We start from the raw sequence: 15,098 nt of genomic DNA on the forward strand, positions 1-15,098 counted from the left end.
AATATGGCAGGCGACCAGCTTGGCTTAATGGTGAAATCCTAGCGGATCTTAAACATAAAAAAGAAGCTTAGAAGAAGTGGAAGGTTGGACATATGACCAGGGAAGAGTATAAAAATATTGCTCGGGCATGTAGGAATGAAATCAGGAGGGCCAAATCGCACCTGGAGCTGCAGCTAGCGAGAGATGTCAAGAGTAACAAGAAGGGTTTTTTCAGGTATGTTGGCAACAAGAAGAAAGCCAAGGAAAGTGTGGGCCCCTTACTGAATGAGGGAGGCAACGTAGTGACAGAGGATGTAGAAAAAGCTAATGTACTCAATGCTTTTTTTGCCTCTGTCTTCACGAACAAGGTCAGCTCCCAGACTGCTGCGCTGGGCATCACAAAATGGGGAAGAGATGGCCAGCCCTCTGTGGAGATAGAGGTGGTTAGGGACTATTTAGAAAAGCTGGACATGCACAAGTCCATGGGGCCGGACGAGTTGCATCCGAGAGTGCTGAAGGAATTGGCGGCTGTGATTGCAGAGCCATTGGCCATTATCTTTGAAAACTCGTGGCGAACCGGGGAAATCCCGGATGACTGGAAAAAGGCTAATGTAGTGCCAATCTTTAAAAAAGGGAAGAAGGAGGATCCTGGGAACTACAGGCCAGTCAGCCTCACCTCAGTCCCTGGAAAAATCATGGAGCAGGTCCTCAAAGAATCAATCCTGAAGCACTTGCATGAGAGGAAAGTGATCAGGAACAGCCAGCATGGATTCACCAAGGGAAGGTCATGCCTGACTAATCTAATCGCCTTTTATGATGAGATTACTGGTTCTGTGGATGAAGGGAAAGCAGTGGATGTATTGTTTCTTGACTTTAGCAAAGCTTTTGACACGGTCTCCCACAGTATTCTTGTCAGCAAGTTAAGGAAGTATGGGCTGGATGAATGCACTATAAGGTGGGTAGAAAGCTGGCTAGATTGTCGGGCTCAACGGGTAGTGATCAATGGCTCCATGTCTAGTTGGCAGCCGGTATCAAGTGGAGTGCCCCAAGGGTCGGTCCTGGGGCCGGTTTTGTTCAATATCTTCATAAATGATCTGGAGGATGGTGTGGATTGCACTCTCAGCAAATTTGCGGATGATACTAAACTGGGAGGAGTGGTAGATACGCTGGAGGGGAGGGATAGGATACAGAAGGACCTAGACAAATTGGAGGATTGGGCCAAAAGAAATCTGATGAGGTTCAATAAGGATAAGTGCAGGGTCCTGCACTTAGGACGGAAGAATCCAATGCACCGCTACAGACTAGGGACCGAATGGCTAGGCAGCAGTTCTGCGGAAAAGGACCTAGGGGTGACAGTGGACGAGAAGCTGGATATGAGTCAGCAGTGTGCCCTTGTTGCCAAGAAGGCCAATGGCATTTTGGGATGTATAAGTAGGGGCATAGCGAGCAGATTGAGGGACGTGATCGTTCCCCTCTATTCGACATTGGTGAGGCCTCATCTGGAGTACTGTGTCCAGTTTTGGGCCCCACACTACAAGAAGGATGTGGATAAATTGGAGAAAGTCCAGCGAAGGGCAACAAAAATGATTAGGGGTCTAGAACACATGAGTTATGAGGAGAGGCTGAGGGAGCTGGGATTGTTTAGCCTGCAGAAGAGAAGAATGAGGGGGGATTTGATAGCGCTTTCAACTACCTGAAAGGGGGTTCCAAAGAGGATGGCTCTAGACTGTTCTCAATGGTAGCAGATGACAGAACGAGGAGTAATGGTCTCAAGTTGCAGTGGGGGAGGTTTAGATTGGATATTAGGAAAAACTTTTTCACTAAGAGGGTGGTGAAACACTGGAATGCGTTACCTAGGGAGGTGGTAGAATCTCCTTCCTTAGAGGTTTTTAAGGTCAGGCTTGACAAAGCCCTGGCTGGGATGATTTAACTGGGAATTGGTCCTGCTTCGAGCAGGGGGTTGGACTAGATGACCTTCAGGGGTCCCTTCCAACCCTGATATTCTATGATTCTATGAATTGTTCTCAGCCTACGGACCCTGGCATCGCTGGGACCCTTGCTTGGCTTAGCTCAGAATCTGGAGATTTGTAGAGATCTTTGTGTCTTCCAACACCAGCTGATACTCCTCCCATGAAACTGCCACAAGGACATAACAGTTCTCCTCAAGTTAGGGAGGAGTGTCAAGGCCATCTCCAGTCAGAAATCACTGGGGATTCAATTCCCTGATAACTTTTTTTCCCCCTCCAACTTTAAGAGAATAATATCCATAGTCCCTTCTCAAGTTGTTAAGTGGGTATTAAGAATCACATGACAAGGAGCCTGGTCTTCCCCTGTTTCCAGCAGAAGGATTTGGATCGGTTCAGGGGGAAGCCTATAGGTGGGCTTGTTGATGGACAGGTAGAAGTACGGTTTGGGGTGAAGGTCATGGTTTCTGTAGTTGACTATACCTGCATGTATTGCAAAAATAAAAGGTGCCTTTAGTCTTTGTTATGCAGGAGGTCAGAGTAGATGATCACAGTGGTCCCTTCTGGCCGTAAAATCGATGTCCTTCTGTATTTCATTTCAACAAGGGGCACATTTTAGGGAAGAAGGAGGAAATATTTTGGTGGCAGGTTAATCTTTTAAAAATGGTAGTTGTTTGATGGGATTTGGAATATTAAAATAAGCCCTAAGGAAGAAGTTTAGAAGGCCAAGGGCAGTGAGGCAATCAGAAATTTATGAAATTGCTCTGTAATTTAGCAAATGGACATCACCTCACTTCAGTGTGATGGCAGACCAGTGTGTATGTATGTGTGTACATATATGTATATGTTGCCCTTAAGCTAACAAAGCACCATGTGCCATAGGTGTGAAGAGAAAATCAAACACCTGTTCCAACTCCCATTAAAGTGAATGGAATGATTTCCATTGACTCCAGCATGCTCTAAAGCAGAATATAATCTTCAAGTTACAAGAAATACAGTTAAATAATTTAATATTTGTTATAACTCTAGTCTATTTTAGTTTTATTGTCTTCTAATTGTTTTTTATTTACAGTAAAAGGGAAACATGTGGCATTTGGGGGTGATGGAGAGGAGGGAGATACTGATGGTTCTTCAGGTATTCTTAGTGAGGATGCTGAGGACAATGAGAAAGAAGATGAGTTTAGAAAGGTACTTCATTATAAAAAGAGAAAATGTATGAATTTCATAACAAAAGTTTTTAGAACTGAATAGAAAATGCCTAATTTTTAGTAACTGAGTAACTGAAGCCACCACACAACTTCTGAATGTAGTTCATAAGGTTAAAAATGTCTTATCTTTCAAAGAATGTATTATATGCTGCAGCATGGCTTTCATTAATCAGTTTTTCAGTAAGTAAGGGAGCCAGAGATGTACTGGTTGGGCAACAGCACAAGATGTTGTGCTATAATAAGAGGCCATAACAGACAGGCTTCCTCTAGTGCAGGCAAACACACATTCTCCTCTTCCTCACAGTACAACCAACTACCCATCCTCCTCTTCATTTCCCCACTGCCTCCTTCATTTCAGAAAGTCCACCCCTATATTTTTCTGGCAGACAGTGCAGAAAGGCACCCACCTTCTTTTTCATCTCCCACTGTGAAGGGAGTTGAAGCTTAAGTGCTAACTTAAATGCTAATGATAGTTCCAGGAGTTACAGCTGCTGGGTGCAGGTGAGTGGTAATGTGTTGTGGTGAATGGTGACTGGGTTGTGTACAGGTGCATGGCGCTCATGGGTCCTGTGGATTGAATGATATTTTTCTATGAACTTCTTTAGTCCAGTACTGTTAGACTTTCCTGCCTTTGTTCCTTTCTTCAGAGATCGACACAAGATTCTTGTGATTTTTATCCCCAAAATGAATGCTGGCTCCTCTTGATGGCATCTTACTTACTGCAATCATATTGGGTATGTCTACACTGCGCATTAAGCCCAGGTCTTTGACATGTGGATTTGGTGTTTCCAAGCTTGCATATGAGCATCCAGACTACTTTGTAGACTGTGTTTTCAGGTGCTGGACACAGGTCTAAGAGCTGTGCTAATGTGTCCATACTGTGCTATGGAGACCTTCTGACTCAGGTCTGCTGCTTGACCTGTGTCCAGACTGCAAAGTGACAGTGCTTGGATTTGAATCACAGCAAGACTGAGTTTCTGACTCCCCGCTGCCCTGCAGAGTCCTAGTACCTGGGTTGTGAGTGCTTGCTGACCAGAGTCAGAATGATTTGTGTGTGAATGGAAGGGGGGCTTAGGCTCAAAACTGAGTCAGAGCCCGGGCTTAGTGTGCTGGTTAGACATACCCCATTTAGAGCCTGTTCTTATCAAGGCAAACTGAGTTTTCTCAGGGATTTATCTGTGTGCCCTCTTCCAAGCAGGGTGGGTGGGATCTTTCTGTGGGGGTGTAGCAGGGGAGGACTATTTCTCTCCTTCTAGCTCTGGCCTAGCAGCAGTTCTGGAAGGGAGAGGCTATTTTGGAAGGCTTTCAGGAGACCAAGGGAATTCCTAATATTAATGCTTTCTGTAGCTCAGCATCTCCCACTTTTGTGGTACATATGGGCTATTCTTCTTTGACGGTTCACACTTATTCCACTCAAATAAGTGCATGCCCCAGAGCTGGAGAGTTTTCTATAGTAATATGCGTCAGTGTGGTGCATGCACTGTGTACTTCCTGGTGGTCCTTTCCAAGGCTATTTAAGCACAGCACTGCTTTGACCCCTCTCAGTTCTTTCTCACTTCAAGTGGCCTGAGTCACTCCCCATGCGGTTTACCTCATGGTTACTATGCAGTGAGAAATTCTCTTTCTAAATCTGCTACTGTCATAAATATAAAGGGAAGGCTAACCACCTTTAAATCCCTCCTGGCCAGAGGAAAAAACCCTTTCACCTGTAAAGGGTTAAGAAGCTAGGATAACCTCACTGGCACCTGACCAAAATGACCAATGAGGAGACAAGATACTTTCAAAAGCTGGGAAGAGGGAGAACATCAAAGGGTCTGTGTCTGTCTGGGTTAGGCTTTTGTCAGGGACAGAACAGGAATGGAGTCTTAGAATTTAGTAAGTAATCTAGCTTGATATGCGTTAGATTATGATTTCTTTAAATGGCTGAGAAAATAAGTTGTGCTGAATAGAATGAATATTCCTGTCTGTGTGTCTTTTTGTAACCTAAGGTTTTGCCTAGAGGGATTCTCTGTTTTGAATCTAATTACCCTGTAAGGTATTTACCATCCTGATCTTACAGAGGTGATCCTTTTCTTTTTACTGTTTCTTCTATTAAAATGTTTCTTTTCAAGAACTGAATGCTTTTTTTCATTGTTCTAAGATCCAAGGGCTTGCAAATTGGTGAGGATATTTACCAAACCTTCCCCAAGAAGTAGGGTGCAAGGGTTGGGAGGATTTTTTTGGGGAAAGACGTTTCCAAACAACGCTTTCTCAGGAACCCAGAGAAACGTTTGGTGGTGGCAGTGGAAAACCAAGGGCAAAGGGTAAAATAATTTGTACCTTGGGGAAGTTTTAACCTAAGCTGGTAAAAGTAAGCTTAGGAGGTTTTCATGCAGGTCCCCACATTTGTACCCTAGAGTTCAAAGTGGGGAAGGAACCTTGACAGCTAGTATTGTTAGTTTTTCTAGTTTAGTAATAGTTTATAGTAGTGCATGTAGTTAGTGATAGTTTGGTAACTTTTGTTTTTTAGAAGAAGATAGTGCCTGGTGGCATTCCATCACTGTCTTCAAACATTGCCCATTGTGTGGGGTGGCTATCCCAAACAGTGATCCAGACATGCTCTGTCTCTTATGCCTTGGTGAGGGGCATATCAGAGAGAAGTGCGGTATTTGTTGCTCCTTTAAATGAAGAACACAAATCTCTAGAAACGTGTGCCTCAAACAGCACCTCAAGGAGCAGGTAGTATGATCTTCTTTGGCACTGAGGCATATGGCAGGTCATTCAGCCTCACAACTGGCTTCTGAATGGTAACAAGTCTCAGACAGGCCTCTGACTCAGACTCCTCTCCACAGAAGAGAAGGGATCAATCCTCCTCTACAGGTCCTCCATGAAAGAGCTCCCATAAACTAGACAGGAGCGATGCGAAATCCAAGAGACTTTCATTCTACCTAAAAGAGAGATTATTGAACACTGCTAAAATTCCTCTGGTGCATAGGGCAGAACCCGGCCTTCATCCCATGTCTCCTTGGTTCCAAGGTGGAACCATACCAGTACTATACCATCGACTCCGACACTGTTACAGGGATGGCAGTTGAGTCCAGTACCAATAGACATGACTCCAGCACTGGTCCTTTTGGTGCCACCGCCCCCACAGCACTTTCAAGTGACAACTGGCCTGCTTGGCCTATCCCAAATTTTCCAATGGCACAAGAATATAACTTAAGATCTGCCTTCAGCCATTCTGGTTCCATCCAGTTCTGCAACCTCTACACACAGTCCACCAATGGTACCAGTACTAGTTTCTACACAGAGAGACAATAAAAATGCTTCCTCGGCACCAACTTCGGTACCACGGTTTACCAGATTGGTACTGTCTCTGACTTTGACTTCTGTGTAAAGTCTACTTCTCATGAGGCTTCAACTTAGAATAATTAATTATCAAGCACTTGCAAAATATGACTTCCTGCTGTGGGACAGACTCCCACCCCAATGGACATGTTCCCTAAGGAATATCAAGAGCAAGTAAGATCAACTATGACTGAGGGTCAACTCAACAGCAGAACAACACTCCGGACAGTGATCGATGTCTCAGATATGGTGACAAGGACCACAGCTATGGCTGTGACAATGAGGCAGTCATCCTGGTTCCAGATTTCTGGCATCCCTTGTGAAGTCCAAGTGACTATAAAGGACTTAGCATTTCAGTGGAATGATCTTCTCAACAATATAATTAATTAAGAATTATGTTATCTGAAAAATTCCTGCATGACCCTTTGTTTACTGGATTTCCATGTTCCAGCTCAGAATCACAAGCAATAGCAACAACAGTGGCCTCAGTTCTCATTCAGATACAGGCCTCAACAGTTTCAAGAACATCTTTCAGAGCCACTGAGGAAGAGACAATGATTCCACTAAAGGCACTCGTTGTTCTGCCCCTCGGCAGCCCCACAACAAGGGCAAGTGCCCAGAAACAGTACTGATGTGATTCTCGAGAGCACAGCTGGAGCATCTATGGATATGTCTCCTTCTACTCAGTTTGGCAACTGCTTGTTTTATTTCAAGTAATCTTAGGTTGAGATTACCTTTGGCCAGTGGGTCTTCAAGATTTGTGAACAAGCGGTATCCCATCAAGTTTCAGACTGAGGCCATGTCCTTCTTTCCTCCCTGTCCCAATCTCTCTTCAGGGACACTTTTGCAACAAGAAGTCAACTCCTTACTACAGCTGGGTGCAATAGAGGTGGTACCTCAAGAATTCAGCTGGAAAGACTTTTACTTCCAGATTCTTAACCCCAAAGAAGAAAGGGGGATTTAGACGCATCCTAGACCTTTGATGTCTTAATCTCTTTATTCATAGTTTCAAATTCAGGATGGTTGCCTTAGCCTCTGTTATCCCCTCCTTGGATCCTTTGGACTGGTTCAGGGCTCTCATCTTGCAAGATGCCTGTTTTCACAGCTCAATAATTCTGGCACACAGAACATTTCTAGAGTTTATGGTAGAGATATCTGAGTACAAATACAAAGTCCTACCCTTTAGCCTGTCCACCATTCCAAGGGTGCTTACCAAAGTTCTCCATGATTGAAGCCCAGCTAAGAAGGCAAGGAATCCAGATTATTTTACCTACACAACTGGCTGATATGGGGCACATCCCTGCAGTAGTTCACTGGCTCCATTCAAAAGGCTCTCAGAACCTCTTTGTTACCCTAGGTCTTGAGGTCAACAAGGACTAGTGGACACAACTGGATCAGGTATGCACAGATGTTCTGTTCTTCTCATCCCTTCCATCGAAGACCCTAATCATGAATGCGTACACCAACTTCAGGTTCAGTGGAAATGGCTGATGCCCAAGACTTCCCTTCTCATCAGTATGCTAGAACTCAGAGCTCTTTGGCTGCCCCTCCTATGGAGACTTACCAAAGCAGTGCCTACAGACAATAAGATGGCCGTGCATTACATGAATAGGCAAGGAGGAGCCTGGTTTTGCCCCGCAGTGTAAAGAAACCTTTCTTCTGTGAACTTGAAGTATTCGGCCTCATATCACCCTGACAGCTTTCCATCTTCTGGGTCTTCAGAACACTATGATAGATTGGCTCAGCAGAGACCTCTCAGAAAACCCTGAATGATCCCTCAAATTTTGTTGTCCAAAGTTCGTTCCACAGAAGGGAATACCAGGCGATAGTTCTATACATGACATGCCACAACAACAGATGCCAGAGGTTTTGCTCCAGAGGAGGTAAGAGCCCAGGATCCCTCACAGATGCCTTCCTCTTCCCTTGGACTGCAGACCTCATGTATATTTTTCTAACAATATCCATGATCTCCAAAGTCTTGTGGAAGCTTGGATAAGACTCAGACTGTCAATCTGATAGCCTCATCTTGGGCCAGGCAGCTCTAGTACTCAGACTTGATGAGGCTTTTGATTTAGAAGCCCATCACTTAACTGGCCTTGCTTGACTTACTGTTTCAGGTCTACTGTCAGGTCCTCCATTCAGACCCAGACTCTATATGTTACAGCCTGGGTCCTGACTGACTGACCTCTGCTGAAAGGAATTGCTCAATGGCAATCCTAAACTTCTTGCTTCAGAGTTGGAAGCCTTCCATAAGACAAATTTACTAATTCAAATAAGACCTTTCTCTGTGTAGTCTGAACAGCAGCACCTACACTTCTGCAAACAATGGTCCCAAATATATTGAACTGTTTACTCCTCACTGAAACAGTCGGGAATGTCTCTTAGATTGATTAAGGGTCATCTCCCTGCTGGAGGGACACACATTGTTCTCTCAGTCTACTGTACTGAGATTTCTTAAGGGACTGACTTATGCCTTTCCACCAGTCAGAGAACCCCTTGCTCCCTGGGATCTCAGTGTAGTGCCAACTTGCTTAATGGTTCCTCCCTTCAAGCCAATGGCTCCCTTCTGATACTATCACCTTTCCATGAAGACATCTTTCCTGTTGGCCATAGCATGGGCCAGGAGAAAAGGGGAAATTCAGGCCCTCCTGGCAGAATCCTCCATACAGTCTTTCACAAGGATAAGATCACCCTGAGGTCTCATCCTAAATTCCTGCCTAAGGTGTCTCAGACTTTCACATTAATCAATCTATTAATCTACCAGCCTTTTTTTCCCCACAGATCTCATTCTTACACGACCAGAGTAAAACTTCATACACTAGATGTGTTTAGAACATTGTCCTTTTCCATGGCCAAGATTAGGTTAGTTAGACCTCACCAAGACTATTTGTTGTATTTGCAAAATGGAAGGGGGACAACCAAGTTTTTCACAGAGACTATCCAAATTGGTTTTGGACTTTATACATTCTTGCTATGGATTAGTGAAGCAAGATTTACCTGGTCACATAAGGTCTTATTCAACCTGTGTTCAGGCAGCCTCTGCCAGTCTTTGACCAATGTTCCCTTGACTGAGGTTTGTAGAGCGGTAATTTAGAAATCAGTCCATACTTAGACCATTCACTATGCCTTGGTACAGGCCTCTAGATCAGACGCAAGCTTTGGTAGAGTGGTCCTTCAATTGATATTTCAGTAGGACCCCTCTTAGACATGTCCAAGAGCGGTGTACTGCTTGCTAGTCACCAAAAATAGTGCGGATAATCACTCTAGAAGAAAGTACAATTATTTATATCACAGTAACTCTGGTTCTTTGAGTTCTTATTCTTATTCTATTCTTATTCTTATTCTATTCTATTCTATTATTTATTCTATTTATATCTATTCTATTCTATTCTTATTCTATTCTTATTCTATTCTATTCTATTATTTATATCACAGTAACTCTGGTTCTTTGAGTTCTAATTCTTATTCTAACTGATAGGCAGTTGAGACCACCCTGCCCTTTATATCCTCAGCTGGTCACAAGGGCTGCCAGAGTGCAGGAATGGCCCAAAGTACACTGCTATCTCAAAATAATCGAATCTCACACACGTTGGGTGCATCTACATCAAGAGTGGAATCTTATTTTTATTTTGTTTTAAGTGGTTTTGTCTTCATGGACTTTAAAGTAACTTTTTTTTATCAGATGATTCTGGTGATTCATTTTATCAGATGATTTTTTTATCCAGATGATTCTGGACTTCAAGCTCTTTGACTTATAGACCAATTCCCAAATAGAAAAATTACTGTAAATCCCTTGTTTTTGAGAAGGAACTGGAGGTGTTGAAACTAATAACTGATAATAAGTTTATTCAAACTTACTTTAAATCTTGCTGATGGATGAATGCTGAGTGACTGGTTGTTGCTAGATTTCTTTTTCAGTTAGCTATTTTTGTAGGACTTTTATGATGAACATTCTGCAATCTTGTGACCCAATGTCATCTCAGGTCTTTCATTCAGATAAAACAATGCCAGTTTTCTCAAAAGTGGTCTCATGAATCTGTATTTTTGATATTTTTAGGTGTTCACAGACATCAGTCTCTATGGTATTCAAAATACCAAATATTTTTAAATTGCTGATTTAATCAGGACTTTTCCAAATCTAAAGATGACCTAATTTGAATCAGATTAGACCAGCTTGCATGGCTCCAAGATAGCCTTGCACCAGATTAGTTCAAATATCTTGGAGGGAGGTGCTGCAAGGTGGCATAAGCAAAGTTTGCAAGTCATAAGAATCAAGGATTAGGCTGAGAAGTCCAGCCTTTTCGGTCAGTAAGTCACATGAGAGGAGACTGATGTTCCAGAATCTCCGAGATCTTGAGGAGAGGAAGTCACAACATCAACACACAGGCTATGCCAGCCTTTGACCAATCTTCCTGCAGCTGAAGAAAGTCTGCTAGTGAGAAGCACTGTGCCAGCAGAACATTACTGTCTGGCTTCTTGACTGCAGTTCTAGCTCTTCCTCTATGAGAGACCAGAAGACTGAGAGAACAGAAGAGGTTGCAACCCCCTATTATCTTAAGTATCTTAATTTTCCTTTTTCTATTTTTATTAGTTAAGAAACAGCCCAGCCATTTTATATTCTTTAATTTTAGGATGTGAAAGTGTAGTATGTACATGCACAGGCCCGCCGACAGCAATTCTGGTCCCCAGGGCGGAACAGTCAGTGGGCACTCTTCCAGCAAGGCCAGGGCTTCCACATGCCACTTGGCTGCCTTCGCTACTGCTGATACCACTCATTGCATGCCTAGGAGCTGTGCAGCCCGCCAGGGCAATTTAAAAGGGCCCAGGGCTCCCGGGCCCTTTTGAATCGTCCAGGCCCCTGGGCAATTGCCCCTTTCCCCCTTCCCCCTAACCCCAACCCCCCGTCAGCAGGCCTGTACATGCATGTATGTCTGAGCACTCATAAAGACCACAAGGGGAAGGCACCATAAAAGGAAAGATCCCCAAGTTTAAACAGCCCTAAATATTGTCTCATAGACTATATGAATAGTTTTATCTTTAAAAGTCTTGATGATAGACTTTAAATTATCTGTAATTTCTGGTAAATAAGAGTTGCCCAACCTTCTGCTTTTCAAGAGTATTTCATTAAAAATCTGTATTATAATATCTCTGTTGTGGAGAAGGAGGAAAAGGTTAGCCACCACATAAGAACAGAATTCTAGGAAGGAAGCATTATAATTGGCTTCTCAGGTTGTGGTTTAGACATTAAACCAGGGGTGGCCAGCCTGTGGCTCCGGAGTCACATGAAGCTCTTCAGAAGTTAATATGTAGCTCCTTGTATAGGCACCAACTCCGGGGCTGGAGCTACAGGCACCAACTTTGCTGTGTGCCGGACGGTGCTCACTGCTCAACCCCGGCTCTGCCATGGGCCCTGCCCCAACTCCACCCCTTCCCACACCCCTCCCCCATAATGGCCTGTAGTGCCCTTGCTCTTCCCCCTCTCCCCCAGAGCCTCCTGAACGCAACAAAACAGCTGATCGGGAGGTGTGGGGAGGGAACAGGAGGCTCTGATCGGCCGGGCTGCAGAAGGGTGGGAGGCACTGGGAGCAGGGTGGGGGAGCTGATGCAGGGGCTGCTGATGTATTACTGTGGCTCTTTGGCAGTGTACATTGTTAAATCCTGGCTCCTTATCAGGCTCAGGTTGACCACCCCGCATTAAACCATTTGCTTTCAGTATTAAACTCTTGACCTGTTTAAACCAAAGATCTGATAGACTTTAGTGTAAAAATCTTTAGTTGGGATTTATAACCAAATATTCAACCACCTTTTTAGAATCCTCTTTAGAATTTATAAGCATTGATTTTGATATTCATTTCATTTAATTAATTTGATGGTTAAATTCCAATCCAATACTGAATCTAATTTATTGATTTGATTTTGATTTAATTGTTGTAATGTTCCATTTTTAGTTTAATATTACTATTAACAGCTTAGCTTTGATTGTTTTGTTGATTTTTCTTTTGTTTAAATTTTTAAATAAAATGATATTGAACCACATTTCTTTCAATAAGCAGTGTTGGTCCAGAACTTTTGAGGATCTTGTTGGGTGTTGGCTAGTTAAACTAAAATCCTGACCATAATTCCCCATAATTAGTCATTGATTCTCAGCTGGTGTAAGGGGGGACCGAAATGTCCCATTTCTGGCTGAGGTAACATTTCTTGTGGTATAGGCATTGCAGACGAAATTAAAAATGCAGGTACAATTATTTCAGATCATTAAAATGAGAATTTTTTAAAAAAAATATTACTTCATTGAGTGACTTAGAATAATTTTCTCTCCTTTATTTTACCTTCTCCAATTTACTTCTTTTACATTTCTTTTAACCTTTGGATTATATGAATAAAGGATCTAAATATTTTTATTTGTTGCAGGAATGTAAAGAGATAGTTGCATATTTCAGTCATCAGTTATTAGACAGTCTGTTGAAAGCCACCCGGCTATCTTTGGATACTCTTAAAAAAAGAATGTTTGTTTCAAAGTAAGTTGCAAGTGAAGTAGTACTTCAGTAAAACAGCTTAGAGAGTAATACTGAGGTAGTATTATGAAAATCCATTTGGTTTCTTTATCTTTGTTACCAAGAATTTATACGAAAGACTAAGGGGAAAATGCATTTATGTTCATTGATTGTAATTCTTTTTTTCTAGTACCAACAGATGCTACACATCCTTTTTTCATGAACCAAAGCCTTCTGCCTTTTAATATACCTTCCTGTTTTCAATAGACAAAATAAAGGGTTTTGGCAGTGTAACATGTTTCAAATTCATTATTTTTTGTTCATTTTTTCTAGTGGCACTCCCAATACACTAGGTGGTTTCCGGAAATTGGAGAAAGAATTAACCTTGCTTTACATAGCTCACATTCTAACAATGGATAAACCGATTAACAAAGGCTTTTTCCTTCAATCCTTCAACCAAGATTTTCCTTCAATCCTAAAGAAGGTCATCCTGGTGACAGTTTTGATAGCAGATGTATCTGTGAATGCCATGTGCTTTGACTTTAGAATAGTGAACTCAAACTCTGAAGCCAAGTGCTAGATCTGATTTCATCCACAGATAGCGAACAAACACTCTAAGCAAATATTTTGTGCTTCCAAGTTCAAAGAATCCCTACTTTTCTGAGAAAAGATGGTGAAACAATTGTAGCTTACAATGCCCCAACCCAAAAAGTTGCTTCCTCTCTCAGCCAACAAACCAAAAAGAGAATAAAAGTTTTCCTCTACGCAGAGTCACTCCTTTTGCTCATACTCAGGGCAAAGGAGAAAGGAGAACACTTGCAGTGTGTTCTTGGATTGCAGATGCAATCCTTGGAGTAAAGTCTAGGATTCCAAGACTAGAGTTATCTCAGATGCCCCCTAGACATGGCGTCAACTATCCACAGAGATTTGGGCCAGTTCTGTAATCAGAGCAGACACTTTGGGGAAACTGTCCTTGCTTAGGAGATTGGTCCTTCCCCACTTCATGCAGCAAAATGTGGGAAATATCCCTTTGGAAGGACTGGAGTTGTTCAGTGAAAAGACACAGCACTCTAGAAATTAAAGGATTCCTGATCAATCTTGGTCTGTCTACCAATCTTCCTATGGAAGACCCTTTTCCATTTTCAACGTAAGGGACAACAGTAATAGTAGGCTATGGTTTGGTACACAGTTTCCTCAATGAGACAGTCGTTTACTAGAAGATAAAGGTCTAGACATTAGAAAAAAAAAGTCTTTATATGGTTCAATTTCTGAATCTTCCTCCAAGATGCAAATCTAAGGACACTCTTGAATTTTCTAAACTTCTGGATTTTAATTTCCCTTCCATTTCTTCTTGAGGAATCATGATTTTTTTCATGATGGCATGGAGTTGAACCTCAGACAAATGGATTTTGGAAATTCTCTGACGAGGCTGTGTAATCCAACTCCTACACATAACATCTGGCCACTGCCTACCTTCAGAGATCTTCCCATTGTAGATATATATAAAGCAGCTACTCTTCACATTTTTACAAAGCATTGTTGCTTGGGTTTGGCTTCAAGTTTCAGGTTTCCCATACCCAAGATTTATTTCCAAGGTAGGGAAGTCCAAATTCTCGCTATAGCCCTACCACCACTGCCAAGAAAATAAAAATTTTCAGGATGCGCTTTTTCTTATTTGACCAATTTCCTTTCAATATATTTTTTTCTTTCTAATTACTGTCTCCTTCTACAGACTTTAATGTATCTAGTTTCTTGTGTTGGACGTTTAAGAGGTGTTCTATCATTGTGCTTATTGCAGCTTTATCAATTTCGGGGGGGGGGGGGAAGGAATGGGGGACATGATTCATACTTTTGTCTGCAAAGTGAAATCCTGGCCCCATTGCAGTCAATAGGAGTTTTGGCTTTCACTTCAGTGGAGCCAGAATTTCAGCACAGATATCCTGCACAGTTGGAATCTTGAGAGAAGGAAATTACTTAGTAGTTTTTCTGGTTCACTAAATATATCATTTTGCAGAATTCTCACTCACCTAGCCACTGCATTTTAGGATTTGTAAACTGTCTGTTTTAACATGTCCTGATTCTTGCAACTTGTTTTCACTTTTTTTTGTCTTTGGGGGTATGTTTTA

At 42.4% G+C, this 15,098-nt stretch overlaps 1 protein-coding gene across 1 annotated transcript in view; it reads left to right on the forward strand.

Annotated features, from left to right (window-relative positions):
- Positions 1-15,098, forward strand: part of DNAH8 (dynein axonemal heavy chain 8) — a 583,322-nt gene that overhangs the window by 183,501 nt on the left and 384,723 nt on the right. Inside the window, exons 23-24 of the mRNA XM_078852248.1 lie at positions 3,016-3,131; positions 12,890-12,996. Of these exons, the coding sequence (XP_078708374.1) occupies positions 3,016-3,131; positions 12,890-12,996 (223 nt within the window). The remainder of the gene's footprint in view (positions 1-3,015; positions 3,132-12,889; positions 12,997-15,098) is intronic.

The sequence above is a fragment of the Lepidochelys kempii genome, chromosome 3 (assembly GCF_965140285.1).
Source record: "Lepidochelys kempii isolate rLepKem1 chromosome 3, rLepKem1.hap1, whole genome shotgun sequence".
NCBI lineage: Eukaryota > Metazoa > Chordata > Testudines > Cheloniidae > Lepidochelys > Lepidochelys kempii.